At 34.8% G+C, this 14,575-nt stretch overlaps 1 protein-coding gene across 1 annotated transcript in view; it reads left to right on the top strand.

Moving 5' to 3' along the window:
- The window catches only part of CRISP1 (cysteine rich secretory protein 1), a 30,912-nt gene that overhangs the window by 13,764 nt on the left and 2,573 nt on the right, over positions 1-14,575 (top strand). The window contains exons 3-7 of the mRNA XM_059399050.1: positions 1,541-1,678; positions 6,004-6,094; positions 7,202-7,350; positions 10,368-10,465; positions 12,834-12,922. Of these exons, the coding sequence (XP_059255033.1) occupies positions 1,541-1,678; positions 6,004-6,094; positions 7,202-7,350; positions 10,368-10,465; positions 12,834-12,922 (565 nt within the window). The remainder of the gene's footprint in view (positions 1-1,540; positions 1,679-6,003; positions 6,095-7,201; positions 7,351-10,367; positions 10,466-12,833; positions 12,923-14,575) is intronic.

Consider the following 14,575-nt stretch of genomic DNA (forward strand, 5'->3'; position numbering starts at 1 on the left):
CTGAAATTGGGCCTTCTGAAACAAATTCATCCTGTCCACGTCTATTTCTGCAGTCAATTCCCTGAAATTGGGCCTTCTGAAACAAATTCAATCAGTTGAATCAGGATGGTTCAATCAGTTAAACATGTGTGTTAGGTTCAGGTCATGATCTCAGAGTCCTGGGATCAAGTCCCACATGGGGCTCCCTATTCAGCAGAGAGTCTACTTCTTACTGTTTTTCTGCCCCTCCCTGACCCAGCTCATGCTCTCTCCCTCTCTCTCAAAAAAAAAAATAAATAAATAAAATCTTTAAACACACACACAGACACACACACACACACCAAAAAACCAGAAGGCCCAATTTCAATGAATGAGAGGAAGTGATACAAAAACGTTTTAGGAGAATGAATGTTCAGAAACGAGATGGTAGAGCAATATGTCATGAGTTTCACTGGAGCAGAGTTCGGAGGAACAAAGAAAATTTAACTTGGATATGGGAAGGGAATTCTGGTCGTTCCCTACCTCTCTTCGAGTACAGATGAGGGCTACCTGAAGTATGAAGGAAAATAGCACATAGGACTGTGTTTTTGAGGAAATGATATCCACAGGAAATAGTCTCTCGAAGGGTCTTCTGGATTCTATATTTATGTCTTTTTCCCATTCCTATTTTATGTGGATATAAAATAAATGAAATAACTACTAAATTTGAGCAAAGTATGGTGTTGGATCCTATTTGTTCAGAAATTGCTGATGTTCCTATGGTACTTGAGAAATAAACAGATACTATTCAAATTATACTATGTATGTTTTGCCACTTTTTAAACAAAAGGAATGAAGTATATGTGATATATAGTACACACAAAAAAGAAGCTGCTCTTCATAGAATTAAAACCTAAAATATTAAAGCCATTCAGTTTTCTTCTTAGTTGCAAGATAAAGGGTAAACAAATTAAAAGAATAGTCATTAATTCTGGATTATAACTGATTTTAATTCTATTTTATACTTACATATACACATGTAAATGCTAATGTTTTTTCATAAGCATAAGAGAAAAAGGTAGAATCTGAGTTGAAGACACTGGAGACTTTGTATTCAATAATTAATATCTTAGATTAGATACATCCTTTAGACAGTATTTGAGTGCAAGTGGTTTATTTAAGAACCAAAGAGAACACCTGCAGGAAATGGGTTGGGATAGGAGCCAAGGAAGGGAAGTCAGTATAATGTCAAGATATCTTTCACTGTGGCTTATATGGCCCTAAAAAGTACTTTTACATGGCTCAACGTACCAATCATAAATTTGAAGAACCCCAATCATAGTATATCCTGTATTTTATGCTATACACTTGTATAATGTAAAATGACATTCAGAAACCTGAAAGACTAGCACTGGAGAAATGGAAAATAATCTATTGACCAATCATTAATTTTAAAATCCTATAGATCATTGTCTAGTAAATATAAACTACAAATTCATATTGCTGTAGGTCTGCTAGGAATATAAGTGGTGAATTACACATAAAAGAAATAAGACTAATTAAATTAATTTTCTGATCACAGGCAAAACCAATTCCAGTTCCATATGTTCCATATAATACTCTCCTCACTGAACTGGCAACTGTCCAAGAAGAAATCGTTACTGTACATAACACCCTCAGGAGAGGAGTAGTTCCATCAGCCAGCAACATGCTGAAGATGGTGAGATTAATTAAGCAGCAACAATGATGTCAATAATAGTAATAGTGTTTACTGAGTTTTTATTAAGTTCTCTTCACTTTCAGTATACTAAAACTTTAGTCTTCCCAAACAAATCTATGACTTAACAGCAGAAGAAATGGAGGCACAGAGGCCCCTGGGTGGCTCAGTCAGTTAAGCATCTGCATTTGGCTCAGGTTATGATCCCAGTGTCCCAGGGTAGAGCCCCACATCCTGCTCCCTGCTCGGCAGGGTCTGCTTCTCCCTCTCCCTCTGTGTGCATGTACCCTCTCTCTTTCTCTCTCTCAAATAAATAAATCTTAAAATTAAAAAAAAAAATGGAGGCACAGAGATGGTAAGTAACTTTCCCAAAACCACATAGTTTTTAAATGACAGAGCAACAATTCCAACTCAGAGAGGCTAATTTTATTTTTAATGTACCCTAGGACAGTGCTTCTTAATCTTGAAAGAATTGCCAAAGAACTTTTTAAAACACAGATTCCTGGGCCCCACTGTCTGAGATCCTGATCTGGAAAGTCTCTAGTGGAGACCCCTACAAGCTCCCAGTTGAAGCTGATGCTACCGGCCAGTACTGTCAGCACAGTGAGCTATAAGTTATAGAGGCAATTCATAACTGTCTTCATTGGGCAGCAGCCCAGAGACTAGACTCTCATCTGAGAATCAAGATGTCTGTAAGGACCTATTTAGAAACTGTCCCTGCTCCCCTTCCCCCAGGAGATTTACAGGTAACAAAGGCCAGGTACAAAGGTGGCCAGGTGGAGACATCGATCAGTGGGGGCATGCATACTGTTTCCCTGGTTACCAAGGAGTATGGGCCCCGCCCTTTGGGAGCCCTTTTTGGCGCCAATCCCAATCAAGGTGTGATAGGCTGGTTCAAATGTCTACTAGGGTAAATTGTAACTCAGTTGGTCATCTAGCATCACTGTGGAGTTTCCTGTGTGTGTTACAATCTCATTGGTCACCTGTGTGGGGCCAGGCCTGACCGCATGGCCTTTGTCCTTAAAAGCTAGACTGTGAAGCAGAGAAGGGTCGCTCTCTCTTGTTAAGAGGTGCGGCCCTGAACGTTCGGTTAGATTCTTGATGTTTGGTGCAAAATCAAGCTTTGCTTGACCTTTGCTTTGTATCAGTCTCGCTCCTTTAATCACGGACCCATTATTGGAGCATAACAATGTCCAGATTCGAAGTTAGGGGGTCCTGCCAGATAAACCAATATTGACAAACCTATTTCCCAATTCCCTGCATCCCATAAAAAGAGAATTGTCTATCCATTATAAACCTGGTGTGTGAGCAGAGTAGGTGCTACAGAACACAACAAATTTAGGGCAGTTTCAGAAGTACCAGGTGATTAGCTGCATAAGTCTTATCTCCCAGAAGTATCACTCAGGTCTCTCTGCAACCTTATCCTGGTCCCTTTAACCTTGCTTGGATGGGTCTAGTGTACAAGAATTAGAAATTTCTAATTCTAATTAGCACTCATTCTGGAGAGCGAGTCTAAGGGACCATCTCCTCAGGCAAATGATGAAAGTGGGAAGCAAGTGAAGAAAAACATTATTTTGAAATTCATCTCTTGGTCACCTTAAAAGAGAAAGTGTTATTTAAACAAAACAATAAAAATTCAGTACCTATCACAGGCTTTCTTGCATTGTGAGTGCTGTGCCTGACATGTATATTGTGCTTACTATTGACAGGCATTCTTTTAGAACTTTGTTACATTAACTCATTTAAATCAATAGTTCTGTGATCCAGATAATACTGTCATCTCCATTTTATTGATAATGAGTCCGAACCTCAGAGAAATTAGCTAGCATTCAAATAATAAGCATTGAATTAAGTACAGATGCAAATGCAAATGGCACAGCTCCAGGCACCTCCTTTAGTACGAACAGGGTCCAAACTCCTTGGTTTCCAGAGGAGCAAACACATGTAGCTAGGAGGTTCTAAAGAAATTTTAGAATAAATGGAAAGTATAGACTCTGATTTCAGAGATTATATTATTGTGGACTAAAGGCAACTACAAAGGAAATTTTAGAACCTAATGTAAGAATGAATACATTCAGGTGCGAAAGTGTAAAGGCAGGAGAGATCAATAAGACTATAAATTAGGTGACCAGTAAGACTGAATCATATTTTAAAAGGAATACGAGTGTTGAGCTCTTCCATAAACAATGCGTTGGATGTGGCTAGAAAGGAACTGAAAGAGTTAGAGCAGGGCTGAAGAGGCAATCACAACTGCCAGGCAGAGATTTTCTAAAAGTTTCCATACATAGGGTTAGAAATCAATTAAATGGAACCACGTATTAAAGCCAGAATTCATAGCTTTGATGCAATAATCCTGACTATTCATTTGTGATTTTAATCCTGGGTCTGTCACAGAAAGAAAGGAGCATCTTACCAGTATTAATCAGAGGTAATATCCTAGACAGCTTCTTTAAAGAGGTCTGAACCACAGACTGTATGAAATGAACGATGCAGGTAGTTTATGCGACAAGATAAGTATATTCAGATGGAGATTAGCATGCAGAATGTTTATTGGAGAACAATCACCAGATGGATACCTACCTGTGGAGGTAGAGAAAAAAGCAGCAGTGGACATATGGAAAAGCTGGATTGTGCTATAGTCACAACAGAGGGCTCAGATAATTCTTCAGGAAGCTTAATACAACCAAGACAACCCTTCTGAGTAGGAGGGAAGTGGCCTGGAATTTACAGTTCCCATATCCATCAGTTGTTGGGTATGGACTACCCCAGGGAAAGGGTTATGCTCCTGGGTGCAAGACAATTTTTACAAAGGACAGACAGTAGAACTGTCAGTAGACAGGACTCCTAGCTTAAGAGGAAATTAGTGCTTTGGTTCAGAAAGTGACCTGGTAGTAAATCATCACGGCATATACAACAAGCAATGAGTTGTAAGTCACCCAGATAACTTAGAGGTAGTCCTAATCACTTGGTCATATCTGGTCATAATAAGCAAGGGTTTTGTTTGTTTTTTTTTTGTTGTTTTTGTTTTTGTTTTTAACTAAGGCATGCAATGATGATATTCCCACCAGGAGATCCTGTGTCCTAACAGGATTGTTGTATCATCTCCACTTCCTCGGGTAGATATATCCACTACTAAACTATAACTTTTCTCACATGAAGCAATCAAACCTTACAAAACGGCTAATGACTTACTTAATTCATCTCAAGATTTACTAAATTCCTTCAACGTGAAGGGTAATTCTGTAAAACGAACCCAGATGGCAGCATACACGTATAACAGTGAAACATCTTTGCTACCAGGAAAAATGGTGAAAATCTAAGTCGGGTGTCATCCAAAACTTTTCTAAAGAGTAAGTGAATGATTTATGTCAATGCTGGTAGTAAAAACTGAAGTCTACAATTTTTGTTGGTGATGTGTTGCATGCAGAGGTAAGGATTAAAGAGTGTTAGGAAGAACATTCGTCAAAGTCCCATGATTAACGATAAAGACTTTCTACCTCCTTTCAACTTACCTGGAGATACGCCTGACAAAATGCTTCAATTCAACACAATTGACACTGATTAATAAGAGTTAAGAGCACACATTCTGAAGACAGAATAATGTGGATTCTAATTCTTTTTTGGCTACTTATGGGTTGTGTTACCCTAAGAAATTATGCAACATCTCTGTTTCGCCATTTGCAAATGGGGATAACAATAGTACTTCCCTTATAGAGTTGCTCTGGGTCAAAATTTGAAAATATGGGTACAGAATTGGTAACAGATCCTGACATGTGGTTTTAGCTACTACTTTTATTATTATTTATAATTTTAGATGGAGACATGTGACACCGTACCTAGTCTTTGTTTATTTATAGAGCACATAGTATAAGATTTGTCATACTACAATTGTGTTGCATAAATTACTACATTAAGACTTTAGAACAAACTATTAGGCATGAATGATAGGTCACAGTTTACAGATGAAGAACATATTCAAAAATATTAAATAATGTGTCAGAGATGAAACTGCTAATAAATAATGGAATGGATTTCTAACCCTGATCTGTTTTATTGAAAGCATTTACTTGAACTCTTTCACACTTCTGAAAGAGAAGCTATATCTGAATATTATTACCAAATTTTGATTTTATAAATTCAAGGGCTAACATGGTGAGTCAAAGTTTTGTCTCCCTCTTCCAACCAGAATATTTAATATTATTATTTAAATTGTTAGATTATGAAATTGAGGATATTGCTAGCCTTGGATTTTTAGAAACAATAAACTAGAATATTATCATGGAAATGCCAATAAGACCAGGTTCTTATATTTTACTCCTCCACTGTAGGATTGGAGTGAAGAAGCTGCACAAAATGCCAGAATGTTGTCAAAGCAGTGTGAATTACGAGAAAGCAACTCAATTAAGAGGCGAATTACAAGTAGGTATATACATCTGCATGACTCACCTCCATACTCAAAAATCCTTAGGGAACACTAAGTAACCTGGCAAAAGGTAAGTTAAGTCATTCAGTCTATATATGGCCCCATAAATGACAGTGGATTGTGGCCCAGTGCACTGTTTTCTTATTATTAACTTTTAAATTTGGATATTCAAATTTCAAATTTCAGATTCTTATCATCAGAAACAAGAATCAAAGCTCTTGACATTACAGAATAGTTGAGTAATACAATGATAACTGGATGGACATCTAGATAGCTAGAAGCTTTCCATTCTATGGTTATTTCAGCTATACACTATATCACCCTAGGGATACCTTTGCCTTTGAAACACTAATAGAGTTGAGAGGTGAGTTCTATTCAACTCTACTGAGCTGTACATGAGAACAAATTTAGGTGCTCATAGAAGAGTCCATCTCAATGGCATATATATCAGGTGAATCACTGCTGGTTTCCAGAAAAGCTATTAGTACTTCCTATACAAGTAGACATTATTAATACTTATGAGATACTTGTTTATTACAAAATATTTTTAAAATACTAATGAAACTTCCATATTTACAAATTATTGGCCATTTTGCCCAATGTTGATGCATGAATTATCAGTAGGAATCTTTCCTGCCCCAGAGAAAGGTAAATCACTCCTGAATACCATTTGTGATCAAGAACCCACATCACAAGTGGATGGCTAAATGAGCAAATACTTATTCCAAGGCTCTTGCATAATGAATACTTCTCTGTGGCTGTTTTCAAGTCATGGGTCCTGTTACAACCCATAAGCTACTTGGACTGGTTTCACCCTTCTCAACAGCTCAGAAGTGGCAGAGTCTGAAATGTTGACCTGATTTCTAAGCTTGCACATCACCTCCTCCTGTCAACTTCTCACTAAACCTAAGTACCACAAGTTGCCAGCAGAGATTTCCAGCAGAGATACAGCTGAGTTTGTTTTTGTTTTTGTTTTTGTTTTTTAAATAAGATGTTGTTTGGATGACTGGTGAAATATTTGTAAAATGAAAATGAGGAAACTATCCTTGTAATATATTTCCCAGTTTCTTCAAGTATGACACAGACTTTTTTATCCCTTTCAGATACTTTTTGTGGAGAAAATATGCATTTGACAACTTATCCTATCTCGTGGTCAAGTGTAATTAAAATCTGGTACAATGAATCTAAATATTTCAAGTATGGGGAACAGATATCAACAGATGATGACTTAACAATTGAGCATTACACTCAGGTAAACTTCATATTGGCAAATATGCATTGTTTAAATGTCTAGAAGAATGTGTGGAAAACAGGCACTGAGAAAAATCATTCTACCCACTTTTCGCAAACTTGCACTTGACCCACTGAGTTCCTGTTATAATTTGAAACATAAGGAAATGTGATTCCCTCAATAGATGGCTTAAAGAAGCTGCTTAACTCTTTAGTCTCCTTTTTTTATATATTTGGACTTTTGGGAATTAACAAAATCATAAAACATCAGTGTCACTTATAAATTATATTTCTAATATGTCTAAAGGATGAAAAAAAATAGTACCTTATAATACAGAGAATCCTCTTCCTCTGGTTTATTTTTACTGTGATAAAATTATATGTATATATCTGTAAAATATACACATATATTATTTTTATTTATCATATATAATTATTTGCATATATACATATATAATACATAACAATCATTTGTATATGCATATATGAATATATTTTATAAAATTTGCCATTTTAATCATTTTAAAATTATGTAGCATTAGTGTTCAGTAGCTTTAACTACGTTCAAATTGTTATGAAGCAATCTCAACTATAGATTTTCAGAACTTTTCACCTTCCCAAACTCTGTACCCATTAAACAATGACTTCCCCCTTCTCCATCTCCCCAGCCTCTGGCAAGAACCATTCTACTTTCTGTATCTATCAATTTGATTACTCTAGATACCACATATAACTGGAATCATTCAATTTTTGTCCCTTTGTGTCTACCTTATTTTGCTTAGCAGTATATCCTCATTTGATGTTCATTCATGTTGTAACACAGGTCATAATTTTACTCTTTTTTAAAGGCGAATAATATTCCATTGTATGTATATACCACCTGTTGTTTATCCATTCATTCACTGATGGGTGTTAGGTTTTTTCCACTTTTGGCTATGGGTAATAATGTTGCCATGAACATTGGTGTGTACATATCTGTTCATATCCTGCTTTCAGTTCTTTTGAGTATATATCCAGAAATGGAATTTCTGGATCACATGGTAATCATATGCTGAATTATTTGAGGACCTGGTATACTGTTTTCCAGAACAGCTGCATTATTTGACACATTCCCAGTAGCAATGACACTTCTGATTTCTCCACATCCGTGCTGTTTTGGTCTGCTTGGACTCCCGTAATAAAGAACCACAATCTGGATGGACTAAACAACAGAAATTTATTTTCTACAGTTTTGGAGGCTGGAAGTCTATGAACTTTTGCAGCATAGCTTGTTTCTGTGAGAGCTCTCTTTCTGCCTTCTTTTCATTATGTCCGTGCATGGACTTTACTTTCCTTTTGTCTGTGCATGCTTGCAGAGAGAGAGGAAAAAAAAAAGAGAGAGAGAGAGAGAGAGTGAAAGCATGAGTGCCAGCACTTTCTTACAAGGATAGGAACCCTATCAGATCATGGTCTCAAGCTCAGAACTTCATTTAACCTAAATTACTTCTGTAGAAGTTCTTTCTCCAGTTAGAGTTGCTGGGTTATATCAGGTTATTTGGGGTTTTGTTGCTGAGTTGTAAGAGTTCTTTATATATTCTAGATATCTATCCTTTAGCAGGTATATGATTTGCAAACATCAATTCCTATTACATAGAATGCCTGTTCATTCTGATAATAGTATCCTATGATGCACAAATGTTTTAAATTTTGATAAAGTCCAATTTATCTATTTTTTTTCCATTTCTGTCTGTGTTTTTGGTGTCTTATCCAAGAAATCACTGCCAAATTCAGTATTGTGAAGTGTTTTCCTTATGTTTCTTTCTAAGAATTGTTTTTATGGTTTCAGCTCTTACACTTATATATTTAATTCATTTGGACTTATTTTTTGTAATTTGGTAAAAGGTAGGGCCCAACTTCATTTATTTGCATGTTGATATCTAGTTTTTCCAACTTTTTTGGGGATAAGACAGTCTAATCACTGTTGGCTCATCTTGGCACCCTTCTGAAAATCATTTCTCCATATATGAAGACCATGTGAAGATTTATTTCTGGACTCAAGTTTAGTTCTAAGGTTTATATGTCTATTGTTATGCCACTACCAGTGTTTTAATTATTATAGCTTTGTGGTAAGGTTTGATATTCGAAAGCATAAGACTTCCAACTTTGGTCTGCTTTTTCAGGACTGCCCATTTAAAAATCATAGACTTAAATCACTTATGGATAACAATGCAGATATTCTAAATAAAAGACCAGCAAATAGCATTCTTATTTTAAAATTTATACCCTTGTATAAAATGGATATGTTCTAGGAATCTAAGAATGTTATAACATTAGACTATTCATTTAATTTGCCTTATCAAACAATCAGAGAATACAAATAAAATGATCACCCAGAGAACTAAAAATCTGCCAAATTTGTGACATTAATTCAACCTTTTATTTCTCTAAGATAAATGTAGACTAAATTCACTATATATATCTAAGACCATTAGTTCCATTACACTCAGATGGTAACCTAATATTTCCTCTTCCAAACACTTAAGAAAAATTATTATCCAATTCCCACAAAACACCTGTGATATAGAAGATAATACTAATATTATTTATACAATTTTACAAATAGAAAAATAAAATTTCAAAACATAAACTGGTAAATGCCATACAACCAGGAAGTGGTAAAAATAGAATTTGACACTGAGATATTTTGCCTTAAAGGCAAATTCTACTCTATACCATACTTCTTCTCTGATGATTAAATAAAGTTCCTCCTGTTATTTGATTTTTATACAACCACCAACCAGCCTTCATCATCTTACCTCATTTTCCATATACAGTTGATAATAAAATGAGCCAGCATTAAGGATGACCAATAAGTGTGCATATGTATGTGTGTTATCCAGACACATGCAAATCTTTCTGTTTCTATTAATTCCTAATAAGCCATGCTCAAAGCATCCTAAAAGCAAACATGTTTATTTTCAGCCATGGATAACAATATTCATATTGTAATCATTTAGCCCAAGTCAAATTATTAATAAAATAATCTCTTTATCATTACAGATTGTTTGGGCCACTTCTTACCTCATTGGCTGTGGAATATCATCATGCCCCAAAAGACTGGCAACTCAGTTTCTCTATGTTTGTCACTATTGTCATGAGTATGTATTATACATCTTGGTATCACAAAGTCTTTAGAAGTATATCCCTCTCACATAATCCAGTTTATCAAAGAATATATAAGAAAATTCAAATAAATATTTCATTTAATTTAAGTGCAACCTTAGGGATAAAATGTCATTTAGCTAATACCTAAAAACATTGTACACACACAAGCGCACACACACAATTTTATTTATATCATATTTTTAAAATAATTTTTATTTATATTTTATTAATAGAATGCCAAATTCAAAGCTATTACCTGTGTTATTGATTAGCATAAGCAAAAAAAACAAGGATATCTACTTCAACCATTTTAAAGTATATTTAGAATGCAAGGGCAGAAATATCGTGGCATATCAAGAATAAACAAATGGAAAATTGAAGTGTTCCTTTATTTAGTTTTCTGGTCTAACTATTGATATATGCCTTTTCTTTAGAAATTAAATTTATGTGTTATCAAGGTGTGAGTAACCACTCCTAGAAGAGATAATCTGATTGCCTCAGTGAGGAGAAGGTGGACTCCTTTGCTCTCTCAACTGTGGTTGCTCTATAGGCACAATCAATTTCAGACAAAGGTGATTGAAAAAGGTCACAGGAGCACACTGTGTGGTTCCAGTGGTAATCATGAGAAATTAGAGATTGTTCAGAGCTTGATCTATAGTCCTCTAATAGTTCACTACAAATGCCTGTTTAAATATATTCTGCTAAGGAAAGTTAATGAGTGGTCTGCATATGTCTCCTTCAGCTATCTGTACCTATATAGTTGAATATGCAAATTTTCCATCATACTATGAGCTTTAAGCATAATGTTTAACAGCTATTCCCCCATGTGTTTTGCAAAATAAAAAATATTCAATATGAATCAGTAAAAATTATTTATCTGTTAATATGCTACCATATTTATACTTTAAATGAGGTCTCTAGTATCAGTGTAGATTCAATAGATATATTTATATAAGTGCTCTATATGAGTTATTTTCTGGTCTTATTGTGTCTTGATTTTAGTAGTTAATATTTGTTATGATTTTATCTATATAATTAGCACCAACGTCAGTAAGATCTCTTTGCATCTACAACACATCAATTGACTAAATCTTTCAGGGGCTAGTGGTGGTTTCTGGTGAACTGACAATTACAGAAGTAAAACACATGGAACTGTGATAGAGAATATTCTGCAGCAAAGATTAGACCAAGAGTCTGACAAAATCTCTAATTAAGGAATAAGTTCCTTTTATAAAGTGAAATTTGGGAGCACCTGGCTGGCTTAGTTGGTAGCGCATGCAAGTCTTGATCTCTAGTTTATGAGTTCAAGCCCCACATTGAACATAAAACTTACTTTAAAAAAAAAAAGGCAAAAAAATAAAATGAAATTCTAACAATTCAGATATCAAAGGGAACAATATCAACTAGAATTCTATTGTAACCAGAACATTTACTTTATTTTTCAAGCACATTATTTATGTAAGATACAGTTATAATCCACCTTGTTTTCTTAGATATCTGCAGGTAAAACTGTCTTATCTGAATTTCCTATTACCTTAGACCTAAAAATTCACATCCACTCTCTCTCCCCCAAATCTACCACTTTAGATTTAGTCATATTGACAGATTTTCGTATTTTATAATGCTCTATATGTTTCTACACAAGAGAAACATGTATCAAGTTTCTCATGATCTTGTGCAAGATTAAATTAGAACATTTCCAACTTGACTCACTTAAAATGTTCTCAACATGTCCTTTTACATGAGTGCCTACCAAGTCCTTATGGGTATAAATAAATAAAAGTGACAAATTATAAATGGCTCTAAAGCTCTTCTGCTTAAGATTTGACTGTTCAAGGGTGCCTGGGTGGCTTAGTGGGTTAAGCCTCTGCCTTCAGCTCAGGTCATGATCTCCAGGTCCTGGGATTGAGCCCCACAGGTTCCTCTATCTGAGGAACATAGATGGAAAATTCTCAGTGAAAGTTAGCAAGCGGGGAGCCTGCTTCCTCCTCTCTCTCTCTCTCTCTGCCTACCTCTCTGCCTACTTGTAATCTCTGTCTGTCAAATAAATAAAATCTTTAAAAAAAAAAAAAAGAATTGACTCTTCATAGATTCCAGTCCTGTTAGAACTTAACTATCTGAATAGGGTAAATTCTAAAGTTCTTAGGAACCCACAGTTGCCTGTTACACATTCAGAAAGATAAATTGTCATGATTGCAAGTCTAGAAATCTTAAACCTATCTTAAAGATTATCATCATTATCTAGAAGTGGTTTTCAAAAATTGTTTTCAATGTTGATTATAAATAGTGAGTAACATTTTATATGCATTGTCCAACAATCTATATTATTATATCACCTTTTTCTTTATCCTTTTTTTTAAGGGGAAATGATCCTGCCAAAATGAATAATCCTTATAACGCAGGAAGTCCATGTGGAGATTGTCCAAATGACTGTGAAAATAAACTTTGCAGTAAGTTTTACATTCAGTTTGCTTAATGTAGACCCGGGAGCCATGTGTACTTCAAGTTAAGGACTGACAATATTGCACTTTTCTATAACTTTTTTCTGAATCATCACACAAGGAAAAATCAACATTATTTCTTATTTCTCCTTCCTGAGTGACCAAGACGACGATTGATTAAATTTATGGGAATGGATATTAGAATGTCTAAGTCTAAACTCAAGCCCCCCACCCTAAAACTTAATGACCCTAATAAGGAAAACTTGGATAAGATATTGATATAACTATATATTTTTCTCTGCTCTATAAAAAAGTTCCTGGGCTCTCTTATTGCAACCTTGAAATTAGACATATTGTTTTCAGGATACCAACATTCTCAGCTTCTTGCTGCTCCATAGCTCCCCTACCTATCTGACCACTTATTAGGGCATATAATTTCTTATGGAGTGATCCTTATTCTTCCATGTTCCTACTGACACATTAGAAGATATCAGTTGATGGTCACACTGTCCCCTTACAACACTTGCTCTATTTCTTAAATAAACCTTACCTACAAAGCAGTACTAACCAAATGGGTTCCTTTTTCTAGAGGTTCCTGAAAACATAACTCCTAATCCCTGAGCATAATTTTACCAAGATAATTTTCAACAAGTATATAGAGAAGTAACTAGCCCAAGAAAAGTGCCCTTTAACTTCAGACTTAGAATCCCAGAAGACCTATTTTCCCAAACCCAAATAAGTCACTTTGGTAATTCTTAAAATTAGGAAAATAGATACTCTTTTTCAAATTTCCTCTTTCTCTCTAGAGAGAGAGATAGATACTCTTCTAAGTCTCATTTATTCTTTCTCTCTTTTTTTTTCTTTTTCTCTTACTTTCAACCTCACTTTTTGCATCCCATTTCTGAAAAGAAATGTGGTTGGAAAAAATAGAATATCCACTAATTACCTATGCTGGGTGGATGGGGTAGGTGTTTTTTAATCCAAGATATAAAAGGAATGTCTATAATGGTATAAAAATGTAATAGAAGTAAAATGAGAGTAGGAAAGGGAAAGTATTACTCAAGAAGATTAAATCTATGCCATAAAAGATGCATATCTTAAACTCTGTTCACCTATAAATGCACGAGAAGATAAGAATTATTAGAGAAAGATATCTCAGATTGGGCCACCCTGGAATGGAAACAATGCTTAAAATATAAGACCTGGATATACACAAAAAAGCAGTTTAGTGTAATTCAAATAAATTTTATAAAAATAAAATTCATAGTATAAAATAAGTCAAATTATATATATTAATATAATTTATATACTATAACAGCAGTAAAAGCAGTTCTAAGAGGGAAATTCATAACAACAAATACTTATAATAGCAACAACAATAAAAGCTTAACAAATTAACTTTATTTTCAAAACAAAAAGAGCAAACTAAGCTCCGAGTTAGTAGAAGGAGAAAAACAACAAAAATTAGAGTGGAAATAAATAAAACTGAAAGTGAAAAGACAGTGAAAAAGATCAATGAAAGGAAGAGCTCTTTAATTAAAAGACAACATAGAAAAATCTTTAGCTTTAGCCACACTTACCAGAAGAAGAAAAGGAGGAAGAGAAAGAAGTAGGAGAAGGAGAAGAAGAAGAAGAAGAAGAAGAAGAAGAAGAAGAAGAAGA

The sequence above is a fragment of the Mustela nigripes genome, chromosome 5 (assembly GCF_022355385.1).
Source record: "Mustela nigripes isolate SB6536 chromosome 5, MUSNIG.SB6536, whole genome shotgun sequence".
Taxonomy (NCBI): domain Eukaryota; kingdom Metazoa; phylum Chordata; class Mammalia; order Carnivora; family Mustelidae; genus Mustela; species Mustela nigripes.